Here is a 26,701-nt window from a genome sequence, read left to right as displayed (position 1 = left end):
AAAATGTTCTAATGCAGGACTTTTTTGTTGCTACTTCATTTTTAATCAAAGTGAAACAGAAATTCTAGATTTATATGTGAATGTATAAATGACAGAATATAAATTTTAAGAGTGTTCATTCCTTTCATTTTATTGGGACTAAATGGCCTCGGGCAAAAAAAATCTTTAACAGTTCATTTCATGTTCCTCAGACACTGTCTTCAGATAGTACAGAGAATTTTCATATCTGAATTATTTTAATTCTAAATATTAGTAGCTTAGCAAAATAATATAGAAATGCATAAGTCAATTTGTGTCCTTGGTAACACATTTTAAATGATTAGGGTCATGATGTAGTTTCAGAGGTAAAGTTTACAAGATGCTCTAAAGAAAGATATCCATTTACATCTCACTTAAGTTGCCCTAAGAACTCCCACGTGCAGTCCTAACTGGAGCTTTTACTGCCTCCTGTCTGGGCTTTCAGTTGACCTCTTACTTTAATTACCTCAGTCCATCTGACCCTGCCTCCCTACATCCATCTATTCATTCTTCCTACTTCTTCTTCAACCAAGTTTTCGCAAGAGATAAACACTACTTGTGTGTTTTTTTTCTGTAGTTGACTAATGAAATGATTCTGTCATTTTAAGAATTTTGAAGGTTCTCTGGTATTGCACATTTATACTTGTGTGTAGATTTTTATTATATATAGTCATGTATTATATATACTTTAGGCATCATCATAAATAATATGGTTAAAGTAGGGAAAGAATGCTATGAGCTGTGGGACTTGAAGGCTGGACTTGTCATCACGGGCCAAGCCAGGCCAGGCTAACAGTTCGGGGATTCTGATTCTGATCCTTGGTAGAAAACAAGTTTGTCACTTCATGATCATTTAGAATCTCTGTATCTGTTACCTAAACAATTATTTGTTGCTACCCCCACCACTGCTGTTTACTCATTCTTCCTCTGTTTTTTTTCTCATTATCCATACTGGCATCACCATATTCAGGTATAGGCTTCCATTTCAATCTAGAGGCCTTAAAATATGAAACGTAGCTGCTAGTTTTGCTCATAAATGTCTCAGTGTCTCAAACACACACACACACACACACACACACACACACACACACACACACACACACACACACACACACACACACACACACACACACACACACACACCCTCTCCCATTCTTACTCACATTTGCATGCATAGCTTGTACCTCCTTAAGCCTAAAAAAAGCAGATGGGTTGCTTTCAGATTTGATATATCTAGAGATAATATCATTAGTATGCAAGATGTTAAAGGGAAGGGTGGATTAGAGAAGGCAAAGACAGTGAGGTAACCTTCCTGCCAGCCAGTCATACAGTGAACCAGCCAGCCAGAGAGTTAACACTGCTGAAAGGGTGAAGAGAAGCAATTTACTAATCCCCCTGCCTGTCAGAAGATCTACAAGTACCTGCTAAGGCAGCCAGCCACTGGAAGAAATCCTTGAACTGAGTCAATGTGTTTTCATATGTGTGTGTGTTTGGGTATCTTTGCATGTGCTTGAATAAGCTAAGCTAGTGAGTAAAAAAGAAACAATGAGTGTTTGTTTTTATATATGGTTTTAGCTTTGTGACAAACTGGCCAATACAACCACAGTTAACATGCTACCTGAGCGTCAGTCACCAATGATAATTATGACAGGATAAAAAAAGAAAGATCAGGAGATAGAGAGATAGATAGATAGTGTAATTAGACAGAAACACCCACACCCATACACAGCTGTGCATCTGAATAAAACTCATGCTGACTCACCTGTACTTCCATTTATAAAATTACATCACTTCATTTTCCTGTTACAAAAAACACTGAACACATAACTGAACCAGCTCCGTGACAACTGAGCAAGCTCCACTGAAGCTGTTGAAGACTGTGAGATCCACTTGAAAACATTGAAAAGGTCAAGTAAGTGGACCTTGAATTAAGATTAATTTGTGAAAAACAGAAACAACATCAAAAGCAAAACAACAAGATTCCAAAGGAAGCTGGCATTTGTATGAACTTCCTGTCTTCTTGGACATCCTGTGTCCTTCTTACTGCTGTTATAGAATAATGTTTACTAGTTAAGCGAAAGGGCACATTTTACAAGTGTGAACTGATACTGTGAAGGATTAGAAAGACAGATAAATACAGACAGATACAGATAAATAAGCAATATTTTTAAGTATTATTTAATCAAAATCATTTAAATTTTTAGATTCTGTCCAACCAGTGAAGGCTTCCCACACTGACCAGGAGTCTGTGAATTCAAACCTTAAGTCATCACCACTGTCCAAACTTGAAAGTGTGAAATTCAGATTTTGATGTAAAATGTGCTTGCAAAATTATAGCAAACAGTTCTATAAAGTTGCCCTACTCCCCTGAAAATCTCCTTGACTTACGTTGTTTAATGACCATAGCTAATGCTGCTGTGCTCTCCCCTCTCTTTGTCTTGTCTGTGTAGCTAGCCTAATCATTGCTGACAGTCAGCTTTGCTCTTTTATTAGCTCTGCGTCGCTTGTCATCAGTGACAGTGAAGTCAGGCAGCAGGAAGGGCTTGTGTGAACTCAACAACCACTTGGGCCCAACATTCAGACTTGCACTCACAGACAGGACTTCAGACTTGCACAAACAGACACACACACACTCCTATGAAAGTGTGTATCTGAGTTTTCACATAGAAACTTGCACTCTTCCCAACCCAAGTCAACAAACACACAATGTTTGTTCACGTGCATGCCCATAAATTCACAAATGCATGTACAGGCATGCATGTAGACACGTGCACAAATTTCTCCATACACACTCACTTTCAAAATAATAAAAAAAACTCAACTGGGCAGCTACTGGCCTCCCTGTATGTGGGTCAGGCCCAGGCAAAGCTGTATTGATTTTTTGGCTGTGTGTCTGATTCTGTGCCCCCATTTTAACAAAGCTGACAGCTAATACTACAGATAGCAAGCCTATCTAAAGACATACACTAATTCACTGACAAGAGGCTCCAGACTTTGCTAGCCTCTGCTTGTCAGTGCCCATGAATTGGCAGACAATGGACTTATCTGATAAAGAGAAGGGTTGACATTCAAATTGGTAATTTGTGAGTGACAGGGCATGAGAGAGGGATGGGGGTTGGAAGGGTGGGTCAGGAATATTCTTCACTCTCTTTAAAGAATATATCGTCACCCATATGTCCGTCTGCCCTGGTGCATACTTGATGGAGTGGAAGGGCAGGGATGCGAGAGTGCTCTCTCCCTTTTTCTTTCTCTCTCTATTTCCAGTCTTTTTTGCTGACAAGCCTTTGTTTCCACTCTGGTGCAGAGCAAAAGCTTAATGCTATTTTGTCAATTGCATTAAACCATGCAGTGGCCATTTAGGACACTATGTGGGCTACAGCAGAGAGATGGTTTTATAACCTTCCATCCATAGCTGAGCTCAGAGTAGTGCATAGCTCAGTCACAGTGAAAAATTCTAAACATTTTAAAAGCTGATATGTATCTTATACTGAATAGCCAGCACCCATCCTTCATTCCGGTTAAACTGCCGCATGCTTCATTTAAGAGCTTTTGAACAAGCACTTCTTAATCCCCTTAACTGCAGGTTTGCACCTCATATTTACCACAGCTGACCTTTTCACCCTAGCCACTGGCTAATGTCTATTGTTGAAAATGTACTAATTTGTTAAATGGCAGAATTTGGGGGTAAAGACCACTTAGAGCTAATGTCTGGCTCATCTGAATATAAGTGCCATAATGAAGGGAGGGCAAGCACAGGGCAGCAGTGCTACCAGTGTTGGTGAGGTGTATTTGCAAGAATTGCCCATCTCAAAGAAGCCAGATATTTCTTCCTCTCACATCAATCCGAATAGCTAGACTTTCCCTCCTTCCATTATCTTGCCATTTGTTATCCTTGTATGCTGTAGGCTTTTTCTCAATTACAGCCATTTATGATTACTGCAGTAATTACATCAAACTCGAGTCAGTTACCTGTAAGGTGTTTTCTACTGTAAATTAATTTGGAAGTTTCTGCCTTACTTCCTTTTCATTTGGTAGTAATGGGCTGTACTTGTTCTTATGCAAGATAACCAGAGGGCTGAATAAATTCTGATGCAGGAAACTGACCTCATGGCTGAGGGAGCCAGAATTTCAAGAGTTCAGGGCAATTACATGAAAGCTGGGAGACAGAACATAATACAGAATGTGACAAATGATGCGGCAAGCTTATTACTTCAAGCTGTTACATGCAGAAAAAATTTACAAGTAAATTAGAGTTTATTGTCTCTCTATCAAGTACAAAATAATTCAACACATCACTTACATAATAATAGTCATATACTGTTGGATATTTACTTTCATAGATTACATTTTTGATTTCTGATTCATTAAATTGCATACAATGAATATGTATTTTGAAAGAACTAACACGGTGGGTGTAGGTTAAACATGCAAAAATGGTCAGGAGCCAGTTTTTCTGTTTCATATAATGGACATAAAATGAATTCTGCATCCAACAATTTATAGTGAAGATGTATCCCTTGAAAGTATTTTGGTTGCCCATAAGGTATTTCTGTGAAGCATTTATAAAATACATATAACATACTTACATTCAACTTGCTCATAAATGTTTTTGACTTGACTTAAGTTGATCATGCAATGATATGATTCTCTGCGAGATGCAAATAGTTATAAAATAGTTATAAGCAAATAGTAAATTCAAATTCTTTTTAACTAATACTGGACATTTTTTATGGAATTACACACAAAATGTACATGATTCCAGCAATACCTATGAAAACTAATTTATTCCTAACTTCTCCCATCTCTATTCACTGTAATTTGAGTACTGCATGTTTTGCTATCTCTGTTACCTTCAGCATATTTAGCCAGCCTTTCTTTTGCACTCGTCGTTTAGGCTAACAGCTTATTTAGCCTGTTTATAGATGGCCCCTCAGAGCTAAATTAATAGAAGAGGCTTTTGGGACCAGAGAGGAAAGTCATAAGCAAGACTGTAATGCTCATTTGCAACGTAGGGGCTAATTACCAATTTGCTACTCTCCAATCTTGTTTGATAATATGTTCACGACTCAGCTTCTTTTGTATTTTGGTGCCTGCAAGCGATATATGACTTTTATACAACAGAGGATACTTTGCTTCTGCCTTCTTTATAACTTCATGTGCTGGAGATATTGAGCTCTTAGACTTACCACACACAGCCTCACATCTAACACTTGATTATGTGAGAATGGTGCTGTGATTGCCTTAAGCTTTGACAACATTCTCTTTGGCTGCAATTTTTGTCTTGCAGAGAAAAAGAGAGGTGGACATGACAAAAAACATAGAGGGGAAAGAGTTCAACTGAACATCACTCATCACTCTAAGTTACTCTACAATGATAATGCTTCTAAAAGAGCACAATATTTTCCATTGTAAGTGGGTTTTATTGAGATTTACAAAGGACAGAAGAACTTAGAACTTAAGGATGAAGATTTTGTAACACAAGTCTAAACAATATACTTTAAAACGAGACTGTCCTCCCCTAAAAAACAACCCTACAGGTCATCTGTGCAAGCAGGTTATTATGACCCCTAGTTACGTTTTATGGTTAGGCGATCTCTTGTAGTGGTAGTAATTATCACGGGAGTAAAGGAGGAAGTCAGGTGACGTTGTATAAAGGGCGGCATAGTCTGCATAGGGAGGAGGTCAGGGTGGATGGATGGGTCAGCTGAACACAGGACTTTGTCCTGTCTACATGGGAGACAGCTGTTTGTTTCCCAATCGAAACCAATAGTCATCATTGTTTCTTTTGACCATGACCATTCCACAACCTTAACTGCATGCTTATTATTGTAACCATGATGACGAAGGTCCTCAAACCTTAATGAGGTACTTCTTTTAACCCAAACCACGATCTCTCCCTAAACCTAAGTAAATTGTTTTTGTGCCTAAACCTAACAAAACTGTGACCATTCCATGATCTTAACCGAATGTTTATTATTGTAACCATGACAACGAAGGTCCAGTGTGCCTGATGCTATAGGGGCACTATTTCATGAGACACTCCTAGGGTAGCCTCAGAGGGTAGGGACAAACAACCTATATGGTTGTTCTATTTGGAGGACTCGTTGTTTAAAACCTTGACTATATTTTATAGTACACATCAGAAATGTGTTCTAATATGACTGAGGTAATCTGGAGTCACTAATTAACGCAATTAATTCTTGTCTATGTTTTGATTGATTATAGGTATTAAAATGTTCAACTAACAAGGCAGTATAGGTGCTCTGAGACACTTACATAACCTGCCTTTGAAATGCCCCTCTATTGTTACAGTGTTTCCTCATCTGTCAAAACTTGGACATGACAGAAACAGAATCTGATGCAATATGCAGGATTTATACTATATCAACAAATCCATTGTTTATAGGGCAATTTACTACACAACCCAACATAATAATATTGTGTCAGTTCTCAACACAAAAGGGGAGTCTGATCTCTGATGGACATTGAGCTGAAATGTGGACTAAGACACAAGCAATTAAAGAATTAGCAAGCCTCAGCTACAATACACATCAACAACATTAACATTGACTCCTGCCTTTTATGTACTTTTCATGTCTGGTTAACAGTAACCGTTAATGCAAACAAACAAAGTCTGTGGATTATTAAGATCTTAAAAATTCAAGTCCATTTAAGTATTAGTTTTGGCACTTGTTTAGTATCACAATATAAAACAATCAAATTATGTGTGCTGATTTTTGCCAAGGTAGATTACAAAACTCACTCTACATGACAGCATGATTTGCCAAAAAATACCTAGTGTTAATGTGTTCTCCTATGATAACACACAGCTGCTTTCAGAACCTCTTTTTTTCCTTGATGTAAATGACTTGCTTAGCCAGCATAGAAAAGGATAACTAGATACTATTGTGTGAGTCTTCAAAGTGTGGTTCCTTCAATAGTTACTGTAGATCAGTGACTGTATTTTATATCATATTCTATACATACTGACCCTTTGAGCCACTGACACACCACTGCCTGTGGCCTCTCGATCTTTAAGAGGGATCACAAGACCTCCACTGCGCACTGACATCACTGCATCTCAGAATTAAATGACAAAGAAAGAAAAAAATTTATTTATAGACAAAGTCTCATTCCAACGATTGTCTAATTCCCTCAAGTGTTTTGTGTGTGAACTCACGCTCATCAAATTAACAGATTCATTGCCTGTCAAAAGGCACATAATAATTCTTTGTCATAGAGGAGTCAGTAGTATGCGAGATATCCCTTGTTGGTCAGCAAGATGTTTCTCAAACATTCCCCCCTTGCTCTCAATTTCTCTGCGATCATGCCCTAATGATGACCCTAGGCCCACTTTTAATCACATGAATAAAATTAATCTAAAGGGGGACCTTCCCTACTGAAACACAGATTAATGAGTTAACTTTTAACATTCCTTTTGGGGTGCAAGATGTTCTTGGTAAACAACAACCATGCTGGCCGATGGCTTCCAAATAACAAATAATAACACAGCAGGAGTTAGCAGATGAGCCTTGTTCTTGTCGTATCTTACAAAATAAATAAATAAAAAATAAAAAAAATATGGAAAAATAAAGGAAAAATATTAAATTATTTCCCTTTTTCACTAGAATTATTATTCTGTTAACCAGTGTACTGCAGCAGGTTACACATTGCAAAGTCAACGTAGCACTCCTTCATTCACAGCTTATTTTCAAGCAAGCTGCATATGATGTGCGAAGAAATCTTTCAGCTGTCTTTTATAGTATCTAGTTCTGTTCTACAACAACTACCCCAAACCAGGGCCTCTTGAACCAAATGACAATCTTTTAAGTGATTTCAGCAAGATATTTAGCTGGCATTACAGTAGCTAGCTTGATACCATGGCACCTTGGTGAGTAAAGACTGTCTTGTTTCTTCTGTAGGTTTTCTTCTAAAGGTAATTATTTGTATTTTTTATTTTCTTGTTTCATTTTATTTATTTTAATTTTATTACTGCTATTTTTTGACTAAAGCATGTTTTTCATGTTGTTAAGACTGTTACAAATACACAGACAGTAGTTGTTACTGTTCTCCATGAGGCATACAATGTTGGGTGTAAGTCTTCTGCTGACATAAATGTTAATTGAAAATGAAATTACATGACACAGATGTAAATTTTCAAGTGGGTTCAAGAATTAGGCAAACAGAAAGAAATACAGTGTACCTCATTGAATTTTTAAATCTAAATATGTCCTTGCTTTGCCTGTGCATTAATATGTCAGTGCACACACACAGTAGTAAACTGGGTGTTGAATCATTAACTGTAGGAAATAGATCATTAAAAAATTAAAGGAGATCTAGGTTAAACCCACAGAGTGAACATTATACCTTTTAAAATCTTAAAAGGCAAGAGGCAAAGGGCACATAGTCTATGAATAGTCCAATAAGCTTGCTACTGCCCTGAGGGTCAGTGATGCATGTTCACTAAAGACAAACCGAGTGGAGCTGGTCATTGAAGACATTTACATTTCAAACATTCTCACAGATATTTAGACAGATGTATGGGTTAGCTATTGACCTGGGAGATCAGGGTTGATTCACTTCAGGTGAGCAGCTGCTGTTACAGCAGGAGTTTAATGTGGACAAACTATTTCCTAGTATGTTAATTCAAACAGGCTTACATCCTTGTGAGCCATCAATAAGTGATTATTTCTGAACCGTAAACAAGCTCATAAAGCTCTTCTATAAGGACCTAGTTCTAAAAATTTGGAAATTAAGGACAGCATTCACAGCATTCAAAGATTATTTTCCTCTGTTCCACACAAGATGAAACTTTAAATCTTATTGGGAAAACCAACAGTAGTAAAAACAGTTTTACCAAAAAGTAAAAAAACTATCCTTAGCTTATCATCAATAAATAATGTAAAGGCATATTTTTTGCCTTTGGCAGTGTCAAATGTTTTGTGGCCAGAAAATGAGTGCAAAGAGTGACAGGAAATGCAAAGGTGAGATGCAATTACACATATCAAAAGCAGATTTTAATGTAGAAAGTTACAACATTAGAAACTTGGTTGACAGGTTGGACTGTGAGAGGAACAAGAAGAGTGAATTTAATCTAACAGCAGCTATGTGTAGGCAGCATTGTGGCAAGCAATAATTGGTAAGCAAGCACTATTTTGGTAGAATTAATTGAAATTTAATCTGAGCAGTGCTCAGATTGAAAAGAGAGAGAGAGAGAGAGAGAGCGAGCAGAGAACCTTTGTATTAACCTCTCACCCATGACACACCTGCCTTGTGGAATAGATTTCTGTAAGTAAATGTTCCATTCATTTTTTCTAGTAGACAATGTTAAGTGACTTAACATAACAGTAACAGTTGGAACACCTTTATTGCTTAGAATGGCAAAATCAATTAGAAAATCTGGTCCTTTGATAAAAAGTTGAAGGTACAGTCCTGTGTGTATAGAAATGTAAGATGAGAAATTAATTACAACTCCCTAAATTTTTGTTTTGGCAGTCCAAATAAGATAGTAATTGTTTATAAATATAATAATCACTATAAGGAAAACCAATTGATAAGATCAGCAAAGCGTCAGTATCCCCGTCAATATCACCCAGTTATACATATTTCTTTTCATGTATTGTGTGAGTCTTCAAAGTGTAGTTCCTTCAATAGTTACTGTAGATTAGTGACTGTATTTTATATCATATTCTATACATACTGACCCTTTGAGCCACTGACACACCACTGCCTGTGGCCTCTCGATCTTTAAGAGGGATCACAAGACCTCCACTGCGCACTGACATCACTGCATCTCAGAATTAAATGACAAAGAAAGAAAAAAATTTATTTATAGACAAAGTCTCATTCCAACGATTGTCTAATTCCCTCAAGTGTTTTGTGTGTGAACTCACGCTCATCAAATTAACAGATTCATTGCCTGTCAAAAGGCACATAATAATTCTTTGTCATAGAGGAGTCAGTAGTATGCGAGATATCCCTTGTTGGTCAGCAAGATGTTTCTCAAACATTCCCCCCTTGCTCTCAATTTCTCTGCGATCATGCCCTAATGATGACCCTAGGCCCACTTTTAATCACTATTTGCATTGCCCTTTTAACAATTATTCCACTCATCAGCACAATTTTAACTCTAGCAGCATGAGATGGATTCCCATGATTGTTAACTGCCTTTTGGACACAATTTTTTGGGACCACGTCAGTTTTTTTCCTCACAAGATATGATGCATTCAAAGGAAATATTACCAATTATATATAAGGAAAAATTCAGGAGAAGTATTGTCGTCTATGACTTTTCCTGTATTACTTATGCTGTATCATGCAAGGCAAGCTTACTTCCACAGTAAGTTTGACTGAAGCAAAGTTGAGGCTACACATACAAGCCTTTTTAAAAAATGTTACTTACTCCGAGTCTGACGAGGCAGCATGAACTCTTTGGTCAAAGAGAAAGCAAGAGAAGCATGATAGAAATAATTTTAGGAAGTGAGACCCAAAAACCAAAGTCTAACAAATGACACACTGACTGACTGACATTTAAGTGTCATACCGAAATACTGTCTTGTAAATGATGTGTCCTATTTCAGAAAATTGCTTGTATAAACAGAAGTAGCACATTAGATGTTGTTATCAGCAATAGTTTTAATGATGTGTAAATTGCAAAATGCAGTATGTAATCTTGAAAAGCATGACAAATTGTGTTATACAGTTGTGCTTACAAAGAAAATGTGTATAAAATAGATGACTTGTCACTGTAAGAACTATTTTACCTTCTGCCCTTTTAAAACTGAATTGTAGAATTTGACATAAACTCACAGTATGACCTCTGATGTGAGATTTCTGAGTTCAGATCCAAGAAATAGGTTTCTAGTGCTGCAGCACTACATTCATGTTTAAGTAATCTACATAAAGTGGCTTTCAAGTTTTATGTATATTCCTCTTCACAGGCATTGTTATTAATAACTTTATCTTTCTTGTTTCTTTAAATACAGGATGAAAAATTGGCATGGTCATAGAAGAGGGAGGGAGGTTCATGCCACATAAACATTTGATTTAATTAATCCTTTAATTGTGAATTAAAGATAGCTTTGCAGCCCACTGGCCTTTCCCTATAGCTCTGACATCAACTTGAGTCAAAAGGTCTGCTATTGCCCCTGTAAATCACATCTGTATCTATGTTGGGAAGATCTATACAGATATATTTTTTTGAGTGAAGGATGAATATGTTTTCATTGACCTTGTGAGCAAACTACAAAAACTGGAGCAGTTGATTACTGCTGCAGCATTGTATGTTGGAATTAACAATGAAAAAAAAAAAAGGAATCAAGCCAGATGAACAGCTGTATTGAGATAAACTGTCACCCCATATGCTGAGTGAAAGCAATCTTTGCAAATTATGGAGACCTTAAGATGAAAAAAAAAACACTTAATCAACTAACATTGATATTACTTCTGGCAATTAGGAGCATGCTGGTAATGATATGAGTTTTCTGCTGTAAATAATTATGCTGCCTGCGGGCCATACTTTAATTCTCGGCTGTATCTATAAACAATAATCAAACCAACAGCAGCAGGCTAAAAGTTCGAGATTTTTGGTTTGCAGAGCAGTGGTTGAGGAAGAGCTTATTGGAGCCCTGTGGTGATGCCAGTAGTCAGGGTCACCTTCAGGTGCTCTTTCATCTGTACACCAGTGTGCTAATGCACAGCTCTATTGATCAGCCATTTTGTGTGAACACAGACACACACACACACACACACACACACACACACACACACACACACACACACACACACACACACACACACACACACACACACGTAGGTGAACACAAAACACAGATATGAATTTATACCTAAAAGCTTATACACAGACATGGGGTTACATGTATTCATACTTCATAGACACTTACACATATGCTGTATACGTACAGTCTACACCAGACAAGGATACCAGGACAGTATGGATATTTTGGCCAAAGCATCCAAAAGACTTTGTGTAAATAATCAACTTTGTAATTTGTATTAAATATAAACAATATAAATTATACAGTGTTTACTGCTTCATTTAAATTGTTAATATATTTATTTGTTTCGGTGCTGGGAAATGAAAGTATTATGTATTGGAAGTTCAGAATTGTCTAATTATTTCATGTGCATCTGTGGGTTTGTGCAATTGAATTTTGTTATTGGCTAAAATAAAACTACTACAAGGTTATAGATGGAAATATTTAAAATAATCTCTGCCAAACACTACCAAGAAGTTCACTTAAATATTGCTTTTTGTAATTGTAAAGCCTTGCAAATTGCATGTGGTAGAGTCAAAATATGTTTACTGCACTGCTTCTGAAATATACAGTGAAACAGTTTGAAAACAGCACAGAAAGAAAAGTGAACTTATAACACAAAAGTAAGACTTGACAGCTCACTTTTACTCACTGTCAAACAGGAAGCAGCAGCCTGCTTATGTGTAAGAACTAAGATGAAATGCATAATTAAGGATACATATGAAAGCCAGCACTGGGCCTGAGATTAATTAAGTGTGTGTCAATACCCTCATCAATGTCCAATTAACTAATGACATATGGCCCAATGAGAGCTATTGATCTGCTGCAAGTCTGCTGTGTTAATAGGTTGAAGCCAACACTCAATGGGAAAGCTGCCAGAAAACTGAGAGGAGAGTTTCACAGCGTGCACTGGACAGAAGGCCTTAAATACAGCAAAATCAGAAATGTCCCTTCAGTCATATGTAGTCAAATCACGTTCGTGTAATGTGGTCTCATGGGATTCCAGTGATTGCTGTGACCACAATTGAACTTATTCAGCTTTGCTAGAATTCCTATCCTTTTAGTGATAATTAAAAATGACCCCAAGGATTTCCCCCCAAAAGACAAAAAAAGGGACTCAATCTAGTTTAATGGTGGTGAAATGGCCAACATCATAAGTTAGCCCCTGTATGATAATGATTATAATGATAATAATGAACACTTGGATGAAGGATGAACAATCCCCTGTCCTGGAGTTGAATCCCTATACAGGTTAATTAGGTAAGATAACATCATTAGCCACTCTCATGCCTGCATAGAGAATTAATTGGATAAGATGGATATTTAGGTCTAAATTTAATCACATAAATCAACGACAGATTAGTCAAAAAATTACAGGTCCAAATCGGTGGGCATCTTATTTAGATCAAATTTTACCAGCTTCATGAGCAAAAAAGATCCCGGCGGCTTCTAATATAGGTGCTGTAAAGATCCCCTTTGCATGCACTGTATTGATTAAAATGAACATTAATGATGTATTATTGTGCCTTGTTAACCTCTGATTGTTTTCAGTGTTGTGGGATAGTCATTGAAAAATTGTAATACGGTCTCTTGAATGAACAGAACACTGTTCACAGCAGTCATTATAAACTTTAGATAAAAGAAAACATTCACCGCTCAATATTAGCTAAACAAATGAGGACTATTCATTGCTGATACATATAAGCAATCTCTCTTTCTCAGTTGAAAAGGCCACCAGTGGCCTGATGGTTTTGCAGTCATGAGTAAAGCACAGTCTGACTGTTGGTTCTAAGGGAATCATTAGAGGTAGTTCATGATCTGTTCTAAGGAGGACATTAGTGTTAATATGTCTTGTGCCAAACGTGAGCAGACCAATCTGCAGGGCGTTATGTGCCTATTCTTCACAGCAGCTGTAAAGCTCACTGGGTTGTCTTTGGCTGAGAAATACGTTTGTCTGGAGTCCCCTCTAAATAATGCATGGGGGGAACTTTTGTAGGAATTGTCATATACTACATAATGGATGTTTACAAAGTAGTGTGAGTACTTTACTTTCAGTTTGGGGGATCTCATTGTTATTGGCACTGAAAGTTGACAAGGTAACCTGTTTTACCAGTAATATCTCTGCTCTGGGGAAACAATAAGTGAATATCTCTTTGAAGGATCACCATACCACCCTCCCCATTAATGATTAAATATAATTTAAAACACACACGTTAATGCCATCTGGTAGATGAGACTGTCACACAGGTGAAACTTAACTTGGCACAACTCAGTTTTGGCGATGGCATGCCATAGAGTTTGTCAGACATGTCACCTCCAAAATGTGAAATTAAAACCTTAAAATAAACCGTGACACTTTGGGACACTCTGGCCTTGCTATTACTCAGATGTTATGGGGTTGAACAACACACAGTTCCTACTTTAATTCATGTTCTATTTTTCCCTTTGGTTAATATAATTTATAACATACAGTATATGCAGCAGATAGTAGAACACTGAGATCTAAATGATGTATTTTATACATTTGAAAGGTGTACAATTTAATCTATTTTCTGTTGTACGTTTTGTTTCGGTGAGTGAAAGTAAATATGAGGAGGTTACCTGAGACTATGTATGTGTGTATGTGTGTTGTTAGGGACTGCGTCATCATCACCTTGACGACTGTGGTGTAGGTGACCATGGAGAGGAAGAATTCGGGCCTCAGAAGGTAACATGCCTCTTAATCCTAAACAATAACAATATGTATGTATATATTTACAAATACAATGTTACAGTTATTTTCAATAGATTTGGTTAATATTCCAGTTGGAGTAAATTACATGTCTTCGTGAAAAGTGTACTTAGAAAGGCATTACCGCATTAAAATTTACCTGATCAAGAACACTTTGACAAGACCCATGTAATCACAATTGCCATAAATAATATGCAATAAAATTGCATGAATTCACTCAAATATACTACACAACAGTGTACTATTTTTCACTTCACAGTACACTGCTTATGTATGCCTTTGTAAGTGCAGTTTATATTGCAAAGAGTACATTTAGAGTAAATATGCATGTAAAATGTCTCCATTGAAGAAAAGAAAAGAACAAACTTAAGAAGAACTGCCCTTTTTCTACTCTTATTGTCAGCTGTGCAAACTCTGTGTCTTGAGGGAGACTGGCTGTTGTCAAACACTAAGAAAAGGTCTCTGTCCACAAGCGAATAAAATATTTTTTTTGGTGCACGGTGCCCTGTCCCTCAGTGACTATTGAATTACATCCCTTATCTGGGTTAATGGAAAAGAAAAAGAATGTCAAGCAAAGATTTCAGGTTGCATGGCATAGAAAAGAGGAAGTGCCTTGTCTAGTGCAACACAGACTGCACTGTCATTCTGGGTTAAGGGTTGATTTAAATTTAGGTGAGTAGAGATGGACATTCTCAGGGCAGGAGAGGGAGATGGAAAAAAAGGGTTGCAGGTGAAATGTACTATGTCATTTTAGATGTCAATGGTAATACTTATTTTTTTCAACTATTGTGTGATTTAAGTAACAGGCCCATTTTTAGTTCATACTTTAAATTTTTATTGTAATTAATTGTATTTAGGAATAATAAAAACAGCTCCCCCATTCATTACATTCCTTGTTTAATCTATGCAGACTATAAAAAAGCTAAAAAGGTCAGGGTCTGACAGAAGGCCAGAAAGACAATCTTTAAAGGAGGTATTATACAAAATTTTGCATAATTTTGAAAACCTTAAAACACTGGTTTGTGGACAAAGGAGGTATAGAAAATTTAATGTAGAGACATCTTTAAAAACTGAGATCTTGAGACAGCAATGTTGTCTTTCTGCTGTTAAACTCTGACCAGAGTTACTTATTCCAGGCATGTTGCTGTGATTAAACAGGGAAATAGTTTTGTGGTGTATGGATTTAAAAACAGATACATTTGCAAAGAAACTCTGTGTGGGTAATTTAGCTGCATGATGGCAGTGCGTCTTTCCATGGGTGAATTGTTCAATAACCACATGAGATAATTGGCTATCTCTTTGGCCTGATAATAACTCCAGCAAGTAAATTTTGGTGGTTGTTGCAATTACTGTAATATATTCGCATATGGCTTTTGACAGAAAGCCTGAACCCCAAGAAAAGTGAGTTAGTAATTTATGTGGTTAACAATAGTGTTGGCAGTCTCATTGGTTAGGGAACCAATATTTGGCAGGAGGTGTGCTAATGGATGTATTTTTTTCACAGCATCAGATTTACAGTCTGTATAAAACATTCCCACACACACAGATACACAGACACACAGACACATAGAGGCACACACACACACACACACACACACACACACACACACACACACACACACACACACATGCTTCATTCATGCTGTAGTACACCCTGCAAGTTTAAAATGACACTAAAGGGGTACCCAGTGCGTTAAAAAGTGACACCAAAGGGGCTCTGACCAAGCGTCCATATGTGACAACTTGGGAGGGAGAATGAGTTGACTAATCAGGAAAAAAATACTATTCATTGCATTTCATTTGATACAATCCCATAATCAACTCAGTACTAGGAAAACATCAGATTCTGATTTTTTTAATTGCTTGTAAGCATTGTAAAACACACACACACACACACACACACACACACACACACACACACACACACACACACACACACACACACACACATCTCAATTAGTAACCCAGGAAAAAACAGTTCAGCAAATTAAAAACAGGAATGTTAGGGTGACTTTAATTCAATAAATAATACATGTAAAGGGGATGCTGCAAAGTACCTCTTTATCTAAAAGTATTATTCTTTTGTGTAGTTGGTAATAAGCGCCATTGGACACAAATAGACACAGCTGGAATTAGAACTAGAGTTTTATTCTCCACACTAACACAAGCAAGTTTTTTTTTTTTTTGTGGGCCATGATAAGGTGCATGGATATCTTGTGGTCTTTGCCTAGTTAATGTGTATGGACCACACACTGGCTCTACTTTCACTGAGTTATTACGCTGAGTGTAATTTGAAACAATTACAAAAACATTGGCCCACTTGTTACAACACTCATTTTCCCTCACATAGACAAACCACAGATTCAATAGCTTTACATGTTTTTCAATCACACCCAGTGGAGCAGTGTTCAATGTGAAAAAGTATAGCATTTCATCCTAGCTCGCATGGTATGGGATAATCTTTCACATTTTGCCTGGGGTTTGTTTTGCTATTTCAGCAGAAACTTGTGCAAGCAATGTGAATTACCATAGGAAAAGATGATAAAAAACCAAATGAATTGTATCAGATATGAATGATTAAACTATTTCAATGATCAGGGCAAATGATTTATCTGTGATAATAAATGGTGTTTATTGTCCTTTATTCTCTGAGATGCATTGCAGTGATAACAGTTTTAACCACACAAGCAGGAGAGAGATATTATAACGCTGCTTGGAATAAAGGATTTTGTACTTCATAGAAAGCTATATAAAGAGCTCTTTTGCAAATTTTAGTTTGAAGAAAATCAACAATTACATCAGCCACTATATATATATATATATATATATATATATATATATATATATATATATATATATATATATATATAAATTATAAATTATATATTGATTAAAACCAGCTACTGTTTTTAATTTTGTTGCTGATTGGTCAATTGCATATTCTGCCCATGTGCAGTTCGGATTCTTAGATGCTATACAGCATTAGATTTATCTTGTTTTGACAGATTTCTCACCACATTTTCACACATTCTGTTTTGCAGTCCTTGCCGTTGTTCAGAGATCACAGTCACCCAGTTATGATCTTTTGCAGTTTGTGGGGATGGACACCTTTGGCAGTGTGAGTACAATTTTACTTCTGGCCCCTCATAACAGCGTAGCTGAACACAAGGAGGTCAGGCCATATACCTCAATCTCTCTCTATCTGAAGGTGCGGCTGCAATCTGACCATTGACATTTAGCATTCCTTCTCACTGCCTCTGGGTTCTCAATGGGGGATTGAGAGGTGCAGAGGCCAATGCCTGGTTCTCAAGGGTAAAAACAAAAAGGCTCTTGAAAATCCCAAGGAGTTCCCATGATCCCAGGAAAGACCTTGATCTGACCTGTGTTGGATTACCATTCCAAGCATTAGGGCACACAAAAAGTACATATTTGGTTGATTTATTTTGTCTTTAGGACTGGATTTTGGACAGTGAATTGCAATGTTTTACTTGACTGGCGCTAAAATATCTGGCATCATGATTTGGCAATAATGGAAATTTGGAGAAGTTTGGCAGTTTAGTTCAGGAAGGTTTTTTTTTTCATAATTATTCAGCATTCATGGTCTTCACAGACATTTCTTAGTCAGTGCAAAAGCTTCTAGTGACATTTTATGGTGGAAAGTTTTCAAAGTCATTTTTCAAGGTTTTCCCAGTAACATACACAATCTATTAGCATCAAAGGAGCACACATGCATAAATAATTGACTAATTCACTTAAAGGGGGCCAGCATAGATTAATTAAGCTTGAATAGTAATTACGTTTTCTGTCTATACCAACTGATGCGGTCATTGTTTAATAAGAAACTGTTTGGTGGGTCAAAATTACTGTGCACGTATAAGGCTGTTCTATAAATTATGATAGTTTCACATTTTAAGGGCAGATTTCGGTTTTGTATGCCTTTGAAACAAAATGCTAACCTTATCTTTCATTATTTAAATAAAGATCTTTTGTAGATGTTTTCATTATTTTTATGACATTTTATTGAGATGGTCATTTTTAATTATGTTGATAGATAAAAGGACACTTTATACACATGAAAACAAAATCAACTTTTATATCTTTATTGATTTAGCAAGGCATTCAGTCTCATCTTTATCATCTTTTATTATTTAATCATTCACATTCAAATTTGCCACTTCAAGGGACCATACTTGCAGAATAGCCTGAGAACAAACACAAACCTGATATCATGGATTTTTAAGAAGCCTACAAATTAGAACTCAAGGAAGAGACAAAACATGTGCAGGGATCTCTATATAAAGCTCTGTCATTTCCAGGAGCACTCTTGACTCCTTTGCCTAGTGTACAGGGTGCTTGTCTGAAAATAGTAGCTTGAAGTAGCTCTGTGAAGACGAGGTTGTCTACACTCCCCTGGCAAGCCGTGCACACAGAGAAAGAGGAAGACAGCTCTAAGCTGGGGCCTTGTTTACAGCAGTGTGGGGAAGAAAACAGGCAGACATAAATGAGGGTTGACGGTTTCATGAAGCACAATTGGTTGATGGCAGATTCAATGTGACTGGGCTGAACTGGGCGATGATCCGTACAGTATGCAAAATTCACTTTGTAGCTTGTCTGTGCCCACCAGCCCCTAGCAGCAAACGGTCTTCCCCAAGCCCTTCCAGCTATGCCTGTGAATGCAGCAAGAACTGAATAATTGTTGTGTTCAATTCCTTTTGACAAAAATCACATTTAAAAAAGAAAGTAAAAAAGTTGTGGATTTTTTTTGTCACCAGTTATAAATAATTTTTTTTTCTCATGTTTACTACAAAGTAAGCATTTTGTGTGCTACAGTGAAATGAAAAGGTAAGTAGAAAGGTTTAAGCATGAGTAGATACCTTGAGATGACAAGAGAATAAACTCAGAGGCTATTGTGTGATGTAATATACCCAAAATTGTTTTGCAGGTGATTTTGAACAACACATTAAGTATACCATAGGAACCACCACATAATATTTATGTGAAATGTGACAGGCAAATTTTAAGAAATCTTAGCCTGCACTGAGCCAGTTTACATTTTTGCCATCATAGTTCGTCATAGGTATTAAATGGCCATTTCTACCTCTGAAAATCCAGTTTATTTCAAAGACCTCTATGGTAACTTTTTTCCTTAAGGACTGAATTGTTGTTTATCATTTTAGAAATGCAACATCTGCTGTTCCATCCAGTTATGGCACATTAAACAACAGTCCTTTTATTACAAGAAGCATACTGTCAATGTCAGTGGGGTCTAGGGAGAGAGATGAGAACCAGGCATTTTTCTTAGCTCTAGACAGAGAGGCTCACATGGTGCTGTGTGGATTAGATTTTTAGTGACAATGACCTAAAGCATTAGGCATGGGGTGTATGTACTGTACTCCTTCTGTGTACTTTCCCTGATATGTTTACTAAGCTTTTTTCACTGAACTTAAGGCAAGAATACATTCATAGTAATCAGATGACTTATTGACATATGCATGACATGGAGCTAAATTTTTTAGAATGTTGCCCAAAACTGTCACTGTTAGAAATGAGACAAAAACAGTGTCTGTGCTCAGAGGAGTATTGATATGAACTGAATTGAAAATGATACAAGAGAAAGAATAAGAAGACTATACAAAATTTTTAAAGAAAACATCCCGAGTAATTTTTAAAGTAATTTTTTTTAAATTTTATGACTGATGTTACATGGTAGTGTCTGTACTATGTGTATGTATTAAAGACAGCTATACATAATGAGGAAAATTATATTCTAGATTATTCTGTGCAGCAATCCATGTGATAAACAAAATACATTTGTGTATCCTCAGATAAAACTTAATGGAATTTCTCCTTTGGTTTTCACCCATCTTTCGAAAATGCCTTTAGCCATAAAGACAAACATAATAATCTCAGATATAAAGGAGAAATAAAGGTTATCCTCCATTGTTCTAATTTGATGATTAATAACATTACCATGCAAAATATCAATCCCAACAATATCTTTCATTGTATCTGTTGTTAAATGACTGAATAATAGTCTTACAATATCAAGTAAAAAGGGATTTACTGTCAAGGAACATTATTTCAAATGTATTCATTTGAGGTTTTCAAAATTGGCTTTGAGTTTCCAATAACAATCAAAATTTTAATGCCATATAATGAATGCAAATGTCATGTAGCTTATTTAAATCACCGCTTTAGTTTATAATACAATGCTGTTTAAGTGTCCTGGTATAATACAAAACAAATGGTGACTGTGTATAATTTTTTATTAGCAAAATAACCTGATTAATTTTCCTAAGACTGTGTCACGGAGCTTCTCAATGTGCATACTGTACGCATCCAAACCTGCCGGTTCATAAAACGTCTGATGAAATGAAAATAAAAGAAAAGACAGCACACAGTAACAATCACCACTGATGCAGCATTTACCAGTCTCATATTCCACAGCATGTGAAATTCAGAATACTGATTGGTACCCAGTCGAAAAGAAAATGGTTTTTAAATAAGTTACAAGTAGATAAGCATTAATCTCAGTGGTATAAATGGATGTCTTGCTGTAGGGCTTGTTGAATGTAAAAACAGATTTACAAAAACTCTTCTTACCAGATTTGTCTGGAAGTAGTCCTCCTTTATTTTAATTGCTCTGTCATTTAGAGTTGAAATAAGCTCCCCACCAATTCTATCCCTTGATTTTGTCTTTGAAATTAAATACTGTATACAAATACATGCTGTTCATGGGCATGAGGACAGTTCATCATTGAAATCTGCATAAAATTATGCTTAAGACGCTCCATACGCTTTGAGCAACAGAACTCTTTTATATGGTGCATTCGTATGTAAACATATCCATAACGAAAATAACTACTTATGCCTTTTTCCTCAGCTTTCTTATTGTTCGGCTGGGTCGCAGAAATGAGAGAAATGTGGGGCTGTAGTTTGTTCCACATACTGTTGATTTCAAAGAAACCCATACTTGCTTTCACCCATCCCTTCTTCATTTTCTTCCCATTTAATGCTAGTGTAGACCACCTACTACAGTAGTATATATTGTGTAGTAGTGTAGTGTATATATATCTATAGATTTCTAGATATACGTATATATCTATATATATATAGATATACATATATATTTATATATATATATATATATACACACACATATATATATATATATATATATATATATATATATATATATATATAAATTCTTCTTTTTAGAATTTAATTAAGCAATAATTCCCTTAGTGAAAATTCTCCAATTTGTGCTAAATACAAGGGACCTAGCATGATGTTATTTATAGGTTGAGCTCATGTGTGCCTGGATTTCCATAATTATTTGCACACCAGGTCTGCAAGACTGTGTACTGTAATGCAGCCTGTATAAAAATGCATAAGAGAGTGTTGTTGGTGCCCATTCATTTTAGAAACAAGGAGGAAGTATTTTAATGTGACCTTCATTACACATTCATGTCAACTTTTCTTATCTATTTATGATTAAATTTTTTTCCACTCTTGTTGTTCAATTAGTGCTTGACCCCTTTAGCAGCGATGTAAATTAAATGACATTTCAGTGTCATCCCATATTTAAAATAATGTGTTAGTTGCGGATCATAAATGATGATCTTCATTCTGCAGCTAATTTATTCATTTAACAATTTCCCTCAAGAAGTTACAGCAGAAGGCTCTGCAGCAACCTAAGCAGAAGAAATCCAAGTCGGCTGAATTTCTGATGGGTGAGTCCTGCTTGATGAGTTATTGCTCATAATTTGTGTAAGGATTAATTAACTAATTACAGACAAATGGCTTTGGGCTAAATTTTGCTCTTGCTTGTCAGGGTGCAATTTGTAATTATTTTAATCATTTCTTCTTCTTCTCTTTTTTTTCCTCCTCCGCTTGCAAGATTCTGATTTAATTTTAACCTAAATGTGTTTTAGTGCCATTTGAGGGGGATGCGCTTGAACATTTTAGGGCAGAGAAATCACCAACAGAAAAGTTTTGTTGCTATTAAATATGCTTTTTTTTAACAAGTCACTTTGATCTAACTGTTCATGTCACTGTTTGTATTTTTATTTATGTTTCTACTTATTTTGTCAGGGAAAGAAGAGACAGCTGCAGTGGTTGGCATAGAAAATCCACCCTTCAATGGAGGAAGAAATGCCAAGCTTTCTGTTCCTCCGGTTTGGCTGGGGAAAGAAATTCGAGGTGACAGGCCAGATAGCACCCTTGCAGCTCACCAAAAAAAAATGGAGCTGCAAGCCCCTGCCAAAGAAAGAGGTGAAGCTTCATTCTTCATTAGCCTCAAATTTGTTGACAGTAGATGTGTTCCTGATCTAACCTTTCTCTCACTCTCTCCTTTCTCTTTCTCCATTTGAGAGGCCCTTGGTCTCTGCATTCCAAAGGAAGCGTGTCCTAACAAGCAGCCCTCATATAACTTCTCTTCTCTGCCGAAGAATGCTACAGTAGTGGGTGTTCTATCTCTATCTAGAAGTACCCTCGACACAATCAGCCTTAACTCCCACTCTCGGCTACATGCCTTGTGGTGGGCTGGAGTCATAGGAGAGTGCATTTACATATGCTACTATGCTACCAAGCTGATCCACTGTCTGTGTGGTATACTCAGACCGCCCCCGAAACACGGCTTAAGGCCAATCAGGCATGCGAATATGCCCCCTTATAATTCAGTATGTCAGGGAGAACTCTTGAGGAATGGGATGTTAAATGGTTAAGAATGGTAAAGGATGCATTCAAGGCTGCAAGCGTGCCAGTTTTCTCAGGGATGATTCACATGTTAGATTATGTATTTAATGTGGTTTATTTCTCTTTTGCTGTGCATGGCTAGTAGTTATTATTAATTATTTCAATATGTTTCATGTTCATAAGGTAGGGTTACATTTGATGTATGGAATTGGCCAGCATATGAACAAAAATTAGAGATCATAAACATATATGTTATGGACGAATAATGTTAAATTTTTACAGGTAGTCAATTAAACTTTTCTTGTTTTTTTTCACATTTATTTTGGTGTTTAAAACAATGAAAACATGGTTGCTGTCCAAGTATATAGGCAAGGTCAATTTGCAAATATAAGAAAAAGAGGAGGGCTTCCCTTTCTGTCTGGTTTGGGGAGACATGTTGTAATTTTTTACTATTAAACCATAGATAACTGAGAGTAATACTGGAATTGGACAAGGGGTTCCTGTGTTGACTCAATCATTTATTGGAAATTTCATTGCTCACTCCTTTACAATGATTGTTGATAAGTGACAGATTTCCTGATTGATCAGAGTCCTCTTTCCATTTTAGAGAAGTCAGTGAAAAAAAAATTTCTACATCTAGTACATTTTTATCCACGTTTTTGGGCATTTTTTAATTTCTGAAAAGGAAAATGACTAGAAAAATAAAATATATGGCAAAAAAGTTTTTAAACTTTGTTTAAGTTGCCAAGCAGCATTTGCAGTGGAGCGCTAAAACCCACCAGTACATGACTCAGCCGAAAAATAAAAAATGTTGGTAGATGTTGGTAGTAGGTGATATACATTTTTCAGAAAGTTACTACAATTTTGTGCAACATTTGGATGGAAACATGGCTACTGTTAGCTAAATTATTCTTATTTGTATATAAAATTCTTATTCAAATAACAGCCAAAACCCAAACAATCTCTCCAAAAAAACATAAGAAAAAAAAAAGATGATCCATCCATATTATATTCCATCCCAACACAACTCCAGTTCTCAAAAAGTTACTCTATTGAGATCTTTAAGATTCATTATCTCTTCATGTTATGGTATAGACACTTTTTTGAACATATATTGGCCTAATAATGACTTCAGATTAGGTGAGATAAATTGAGATTATTTGCTGATTTTAATTTTTTCTGTTTTGTTCTATCAATTAGAAATGTCATACCATTAAAGCATGCACAATTAATATATGGTAGTTTATTAATATACAAACTCTTTAAATATAAGAACTCTAATTTAATAAATTTCAGATCAATTACTTATTTACTATTGACAGGGCTGTGTCAAGTCTAGTTGCAGCTTCTTATCATATGCATGTCTCAAAGGGTATTATACTGTATTTATCACACACTATGTGTTTTATAGGTTTAAAACTTAATTTCTTAGTGGTAATTGGACTGAATATAATATTTACATAAACAAACAATAAATCAGAAGAAACATATTTGGCAGCACAAAATAAGCAACACTATTCTAGTGTGAATATGCACTCTATTTCAGTGACTTGTGTGCCTGTATTGGAAGATCACAAAGATTGTTCCTTGTTTGTGACACTTCTATTTGGTCTTTACCAAAGTCTTTCATTATCTCTCATACTCTGCTAACAGTAACTGTGGCTAGCAAGAAGTGCTAGTTATTGATAATGTGCATGTAAGAACAGAGAATTGATATTTTCATTAGAGAGATGAACTGGAGGACAGCCAGACTATTTGGGTAAATCACATATATGATTCAGAAGGCAATCCATGAAGCTACTACCATTATGCAAATTTGTGTTTGAAAAAACGGTTTCATAACCTCAGAGCTATTTGCGTGGAAATTGTTTAAACTCTCTGTTAACGATGCAAAGGGATTTAACATGTGAATTTCACGGTCAATTTATGACGCCATTGAGGAGTCACACAGCTGCTCCTTGTTTAATAAGTATTTCAATCTGTTCAACTTAGAGTAAGGACCGAGTGTGAAAACCTCATGCAGATATTTCATATGACCACGAAAGAATCACAGTGAGCTTTTTTTGGGTAGTGGCCTGGTGGGCCAGTGGTTCTCCTATGCAAACACACTTACTCTCATTTGTATGCATCCAAGCAACAATACCCTCAGACTTCTATAAAGGCAATCCTTGTGTGGAATATATAACACGATTTAATGCACCATGTATGTTTTTGCTCCACAACCTGAGAAAAACAAGTAAAGCAATTTAGATTGGAGTGAAATACTCAAAGCCTGTAATGAGAATGATTTGGGTTTAAGAAAGTTGCTTGGTGGCCCTGGAGCCATTGGATTCCCATAAACTCTGTGGAGCAGACTTGATACCCATAGGTAAGTGATTGCTAATAAGAAGTCAATCAGACATGAGCTCAGGTTATTTCCCATTTGATCTGCCCTCCAAACTTGCCCAGTCCACTAGGCCACTGACCTTGGAGTATTTAGAAGATATTGTCTGTACTTTTGAGCTTATAGACTTTCTCATTAGTTCCTTTTGAACACAGCAAACATATGGCAGTCGTATTTAAAAGACTGCCTGCCATGAACTTTTGGAGCATGCTAATTAGGGCCCAGAAGACTGCAGGCCATGGAGAGGTGCACTGAGAAACATAGAAGTCTCTTTCCCAGTTCTCTCTCTCTCTGCCTCGGTACTCCTGTCTCATCTTGGCTCTGCCTTATCTAGTAGCAGCCGCTGCTCCTGCCCTTTGACAGTGTGGGTTTCAAAATTAACATTTCCCTTCATGTGCTTCTAATAACCACTAACCTGAACCTATAAAAGTCCCCCCATCCCCCAAGCCCACATTGGTCAGTTTTCATTTCACCATTGCATTTTCTCTCGCTTGTCAAGTGACACATGTAGAGCCATATCAATAGTTTGCAGCCCCCTCCAAAAGTAGGCCTATTAAAAGCGAGCTCTTGGGAGCCAAGTAATATGCATGTTATAATGAAACATGGCTATTAATGGAGAAGTTATTTCACCTGTATCTTTTTGGATATCATTGCCGTAATATCAAAGGATTTGCCAAACCAAATCTCATCACATGATGACAGGACGGCTAACAGGCATATTAATGCTCCTATTTCATTACTCCTCTGCATACATTTCATTTTCACCCCTCTCCAGCCATGGCTAATATCTCTGGTTTGCATGTTACGATGTGTTTTAGATTGACTTGTATGATAAGTAGGAAGTAATTTTGAAGCACACAAATGCATGTAATTCCCCAGCACCAATGAAGGTGTACTCATTTTATAATTGTTTTAACCTGTAGATATTATTAAATGCAGATGAAAGCAGACTCGATCAAAGAATGGCTGCATTGCCGGATGAGGATGATACCTTCATAGACATAGCTGGTATGTATTCCCATATTACTATACTACTGTATTTTGGTCATTTGGAAGTAGGTGGTATGTTGACCCTAATCCAAATAGCAAAGATAG

At 36.4% G+C, this 26,701-nt stretch overlaps 1 protein-coding gene across 1 annotated transcript in view; it reads left to right on the top strand.

Annotated features, from left to right (window-relative positions):
* The window catches only part of ofcc1 (orofacial cleft 1 candidate 1), a 163,235-nt gene that overhangs the window by 48,905 nt on the left and 87,629 nt on the right, over positions 1–26,701 (top strand). The window contains exons 2-5 of the mRNA XM_040127536.1: positions 22,193–22,259; positions 22,621–22,800; positions 22,900–22,985; positions 26,530–26,614. Of these exons, the coding sequence (XP_039983470.1) occupies positions 22,193–22,259; positions 22,621–22,800; positions 22,900–22,985; positions 26,530–26,614 (418 nt within the window). The remainder of the gene's footprint in view (positions 1–22,192; positions 22,260–22,620; positions 22,801–22,899; positions 22,986–26,529; positions 26,615–26,701) is intronic.

This window comes from Xiphias gladius, chromosome 5 (assembly GCF_016859285.1).
Source record: "Xiphias gladius isolate SHS-SW01 ecotype Sanya breed wild chromosome 5, ASM1685928v1, whole genome shotgun sequence".
Lineage (NCBI taxonomy): Eukaryota > Metazoa > Chordata > Actinopteri > Istiophoriformes > Xiphiidae > Xiphias > Xiphias gladius.
The sequence above is the reverse complement of the archived record's forward strand: the minus strand, read 5'-3'. Positions and strand labels throughout refer to the sequence as shown.